Consider the following 5,891-nt stretch of genomic DNA (forward strand, 5'->3'; position numbering starts at 1 on the left):
TGAGCCGAAGGCAGACGCTTAACCAACTGAGCCACTCAGGTGCCCCAAATGTGTTGTCTTTAAAAAGCAACACCTCTATCTTTTCTGAGCTTTCATCACTTTTGGCCAGCTATATGTTTCTGTTTTTTGTGAGGTTTCTTTCTTTAGTTCATTTTTAAATCCTAAACATAACTAGTGTGATTACATAGGAATAAAATAAAAAGAGAAGAGAACTGGTGATAGAACACTGAGGACTACACTGAGGTTAGAGGAAAAGAAAATAATTTAATGAAGGCCTGGAGAGAAATGAGAGAATGGAGAGAACCATAATATAAAGAAATAAGGCACATGAACAAAGACATTAGTTTTAAAAGGTAGTAGTCACAGTTTCAAAAACTACAATGGTGACAAATAAGAACAAGAATAAAAGTATGCAATGAACTTTCAACTAGAATTATGGACTATTGGAAATAAGCTAAAAATAATGATAGGTATTGAATCTAAATTGAAAACCAACATTTCAGAAGAACTTCTTTTTCACTTTTCACTTTTTTCTAAGATTCTCTTATTTCATGCAACAAACTTACCATAGATTTTGTTTTGTTTTGTTTTGTTTTGTTTGTTTTACTAAAGCTGTTATTAAAAGAGTACCAAAAATGGCTATTACCTTTTATTATGTCCTGGGCAATTTTATACATTTTGTATCTTAGTTTTTAGCTCAATAAATTAAATATTTATTTATTTTACAGATAGATAAATGAGGTTTAGAAAGTTTAATTCAAAAGTTACACAGAGTAAATGGCTTGGATTTAACATAAAGCCCATGCTCTAGTCACTACAGTTTGTTGTATTAATTAGGGATATTAATATCCCTATCGGGATCTCTTCTGAACTCTCTTCACTATTTTATTAACAGGCATTATTTGCTCAAGAGGAAAAAAAAAAAAACCTCTAGGAAATGAAAGAGAAGATAGTGGAGAAACTCAAATGGTGATAATTTTTTCAACTTCATCTATATCTGAATTTTGAGACACGCTATAATATTTGGGAATTAACAGTGAGGAAATAAGATAGAAGCTAGAAACTATGAAGGACTATTTATTTTAAAATATTCATTGTCCAATGAATCCATCTAAAATACTCGCAAATATCCCACAAGCCAGCTGCTTTCAAAAAGACCTCTACCACTAGCACAAGATGGTACCATTGGCATATTATGATCAACACTTTGTGCCATTAGAACACCCTTACCAACTGGCCACAACCAATTCATTAACACATCAATATGCAGGTGAAAAACTAAATCAATCCAATAACAAGCCGGTGGTCAGAGTGCAGTCTCCTAGTAATCACCTTGCAGCACTTCCAGGTATCTCTAAGCAGATGGTGCAGAGCTGCTCAGTATTGTCCTCTGCCAAGTCTCAGGACACAATTTCACAGGGCTTCTATAGCAAGGTTCTGAAAGCACCAGTATCCCAGTCCAAACGTCAGGCCACACCTTTACTAGACCTCCACCAGAGAACTTCACTGTGGCCTAATCTGAGAGCCCTGAGCTCATCTGTGATACGTCATAAACCTCAGACAACATCTTCCCTTGACCTTAATAAGACATCTTCATCACTGGAGTCCAGCCAAACAAATTTGAGCTCACAATTACCCCTCCCCAAACCTCAGACTACATCTTCACTAGACTTTTGCTGGACATCACCTTCACAGAAGTCTAATCAAAGAGTCTCAAGTTCATCATTATTCCCCTCCAAACATCAAGAAACACCTCCCCTAGACATCCTCTGGACATCATCATCTTCAGGATCTAATCAAAGAGTGCTTAGCTCAACATTACCACAAGCCAAGCCTCAGAAAGCATCATCATTGGATAGCCTTTGGACATCTTTATTAGAGCACAATCAAAGATCTTTGAGCTCACCATCACTCAACTCTACACCTCAAATAAATGACTTACTTCAGTCATCACGTTCATTGGAATCCAATCAAATGGCTCTGAGCTCACCGTTACCTGACTCTAGACCTCAGACACCACCTGCACTGAATTGTAGTTCCTGTGTTCTGAGCTTACCATTGTCCCACTCAAAACCAAGGAAATCACCTTTGGCACATTCTGTCCACCAGACTCAGAGTTTGCCATTGTTCTCACCCAAATCTCAGAAGGTGCTTACACTTAATCACGACTTCAGGACCCTGAGCTCACCAGTTTGTCACTCCAACTTTCAGAACACCTCTTCACCAAATGACAAACAGAAAGCCACAGATTTATCTTCACCGCATTCTAAGCCAAATGTCTCAGGTCCATCATTATCAAGCTCCAAACAATTTATCAGAAATATAGCTGCTTCAACATTGGGCTCCAGATTCCAGAGTAAAAGCAGCTTTGATCTTTGTGCAAAGACAAAATCAAATAAAGAAATTCCATGGAGCTTAAATTACATTTATCCCTGCATTGTTAAAGGTGGAACTGTCCCTGATGATGTCCTCAATAAAATTGTCAATTCTATCTCTAAGACCAGAATCCAGAAGGATCTCTGTAGGCAGGTTCTGTTTCGAAGGATGAGGGGAAGGCCAAATCCTTATCCTGGTCCCCGCCTTTCATCAAATTATGTGGTTTGTTTAGCTTGTGCTTCCTGCATAAAATCTCAGTGTAACCATCTTACAGGAAGGAAAGACCCTCGCAGTGCAACGCTGTTTGTCATACCAACACCTGAACTTGGTTCTGAGGGAGAAATGGAAGTGAAATTAGTTTTTCTCCTTTCCCTACCAGAGACTTCTCTCTCTTCTTGTTTCCCATCCCCTGTGAAAGAAAATCGGCCTGATGAAGCCCCTGAAGACAACCTTGAAGGAATGGAGAAGATACAAATTTTCTCTCCACCTGAACCTGAAATCACACGAGAGCTAAATAACAAATGGCGGACAGCAGCCGCTGTAAACAAAGTTGTAAGCCAACAACCCCAGGCTATTGACTGGCTGCTTTATGTTAAGAAAAGTGGTCATTTTCAGCCACCGGCCCTGCCTCAGTCTTCTTCCTCCTCCACGTCCTCCTCCTCCTCCTCCTCCTCCTCATCTTCTTCCTCCTCTTGTTCTTCCACCCCACCTTCCTTACCCCCTCCTTCCAAAGAGTCTACCACATCTACTCTCTCAGGTTGTGTATTCACTCAGGTACTTAGTTACCACCGGTTGCCTCCAGGAGTCTCCTGGCTTGAATTTATATGTAGTAAAAATCACCAGCTACTTCCTGGAAAACCACGACAGAGTCAATCACGACCTCCCAAAACAAGGCCTATGAGGAATAGCACCACAGTAAAAGGGCCAAAGGGACCAAAGATACTGTTCAAATTTTTCCAGACAGTTTCAAAATGAGAGAGATATTAATTAAATTAATTTTTGTTTTTTTGAAAGCAATTGACCTCTTATCTTAGTTCTTTGAAATTAGAGATTGATTTCCTATCATGCTTATTAAAATTCTTAGTAATAACTAAGTGTGACTGTATATTTTAGCTGATGAAGCACCTAGTTAAGGGGAACTAATACTCTTAAGTCTGTTTTCTAGTTAAATAATAGACTATGATCTCCTAGACAGCAAAAACTGAATTCCAGGTTTTAACCAAATGCCTGGCTTATAGTAGCCACTGTATAATCATTGTTACATGAATTAATCATAATTGGCCATAAACCAGAAATACCTCATCTGTCTTGTCCTGAACAGTATCTAGCTCATTGTTATTCTCCTTCCTCATAAAACATGATAATGACAGTATCCATAAGGCAACTTATGCTAATCTGTTTCCCTATCTCTGAAGAAAATTCATATCATGTTCAACAGGTAAGAATGTATATAGAGAGGAATCTTTTCTCTAGTTATGTGAATCTCTTTCTAGTTATGTGTTCCTAGGGAAAATTCTTCTATGCTAAGATCCCACACTCTGAAATCCAATGACTTATTCAACCTTAGTTAACAAATCTCAGGAGAGAAGAACTTACCAGTACAAACAACCCTACCTATTGTCTGTGCCAATATTTAAATTATAGGCTCTGAATATTACCTGTTCAACACTTCTATCTATACATCCAAAATGGGTTAATAAAAATGTTTCAAAAATGTTTTTGTTCCACTGGGTCTACTGGTAGTGGGAAGAGAAGGAAGTTAATTGTCTTAGATAAGACAGTAGATACTCACCTTCAGTGATCATCTCAATCCCTAAGGACTAGAATTAGTATCTCTTGCATGCACTGATGACTCGTAATTCTGCTCCACCAATATCTTTCTGACTGTACACTGGACATTTCCAGTTGGAACGTTGCATAGGCATCTCAAACTCAACATGATAAAACCAGAATTACTGTCTTTACATTTATAATTTGGATCATTACATTTACAAGCCTTTGCCCCTAGTGTTCCTATTTCAGTGGATGTACCACCATTCATCGTGGAGTCATGTTTGACTGTTTTTCTCATTGCCTGCCCCTCTTTAAGTCCATGAGTTCTATGATAGCCTTTTTATCCCTAGAATCCAGCTTTTTTTCTCCAACCCCATCACCTCTATCCTAGTTATGATCATGACCGTTTGTCACCTGGATTACTGCAATAACTCCTAAATGTGCACTTCTAACTTTTGAATACATTTGTAAGACACAAATTTGATAATGCCATTCCACTGCTTAGAATCCTTTCATTATTGCCCAATGTTTTCTTGGGAAAGTCTAAATTTTTCTTGTAATTGAACTATGATAACCTCTCAAAACTTATTTCTTGTTCTTCTCCAGCTACAGCCATACTAATTGCTCTAAAATGCACAGAATGTGCCAAGGTCTCTGTTATATCCTACACTTTTTTCGTTTATCATTTTATTCTATTTCTTTTTTTTCTTTTTTTTTTTAATGTTAGATGTACTCTTTAATCCCCATCCCCTATTTCCTTTATCCCCCCCTTCCCTCCTCTCTGGTAACCATCAGTTTGTTCTCTTATAGTTAAGTCTGTTTCTTGGTTTGTCTCTGTCTTTCTCTTTTTCTTTTCCTTTGCTTATTTGTTTTGTATCTTAAATTCCACATATGAGTGAGATCATATAGTATTTGCCTTTCTCTCACTGACTTATTTCATTCACTTAGCATTATACTCTCTAGCTCTGTCCATGTTGTTGCAAATGGTAAGATTTCAATCTTTTTATGGCTGAATAATATTCCATTACAATAATATTCCATTACAATATACAATGGAATATTATATATCTATATATCTATATCACAATCTTCTTTATCCACTCATCTGTTGATGGATACTTTGGCTGCTTCCATATTTTTGTTATTGCAAATAGTGCTACAGTAAACATAGGGGTGTGTATCTTCCTTTGAATCAGTGTTTTTGTATTTTTTGGGTAAGTACCCAGTAGTGAGATTCCTGGATCATAGGGTAGTTTAATTTTTAATTTTTTGAGGAACTTCCATACTGTTTTCTACAATGGTTGTACCAGTTTGCATTCCCACCAACAGTGTACTAGAGTTCCCCTTTCTCCACATCCTCGCCAGCACTTGTTTTTTCTTATGTTTTCTATTTTAGCCATTCTGACAGGTGTGAGGTTATATCTCATTATAGTTTTAATTTGCATTTCTCTGATGACGAGTAATGTTGAGCATCTTTTCATGTGACTGTTGGCCAGTTTTATGTCTTCTTTGGAGAAATGTCTGTTCATGTCTTCTGCCCATTTTTCCATTGGATTGTTTTTTGGATATTGAGTTGTATCAGTTCTTTTATATTTTGGATAGTAACCCTTTATCAGAAATGTCGTTTGCAAATTTCCTCTCCTATTCAGTGGGTTGCTTTTTAATTTTGTTTATTTTTTTCATTCACTCTGCAGAAACTTTTTATTTTAATGTATTCCCAATAGTTTATTTTTGCTTTTATT

The 5,891-nt window shown here is 37.1% G+C and overlaps 1 protein-coding gene across 1 annotated transcript; it reads left to right on the forward strand.

Moving 5' to 3' along the window:
- Positions 1-1,176: 1,176 nt before the first annotated feature.
- Positions 1,177-3,367, forward strand: CSNK2A2IP (casein kinase 2 subunit alpha' interacting protein). The gene is given in 2 exon segments (XM_028114899.2): positions 1,177-3,338; positions 3,340-3,367. Coding segments are annotated over 2 exon segments (2,190 nt in total).
- The last annotated feature ends 2,524 nt before the right edge of the window (positions 3,368-5,891 follow it).

This window comes from Eumetopias jubatus, unplaced genomic scaffold (assembly GCF_037043125.1).
Source record: "Eumetopias jubatus isolate StellerSeaLion01/CBP00866 unplaced genomic scaffold, mEumJub1_p1.0 scaffold_1, whole genome shotgun sequence".
Classification (NCBI taxonomy): domain Eukaryota; kingdom Metazoa; phylum Chordata; class Mammalia; order Carnivora; family Otariidae; genus Eumetopias; species Eumetopias jubatus.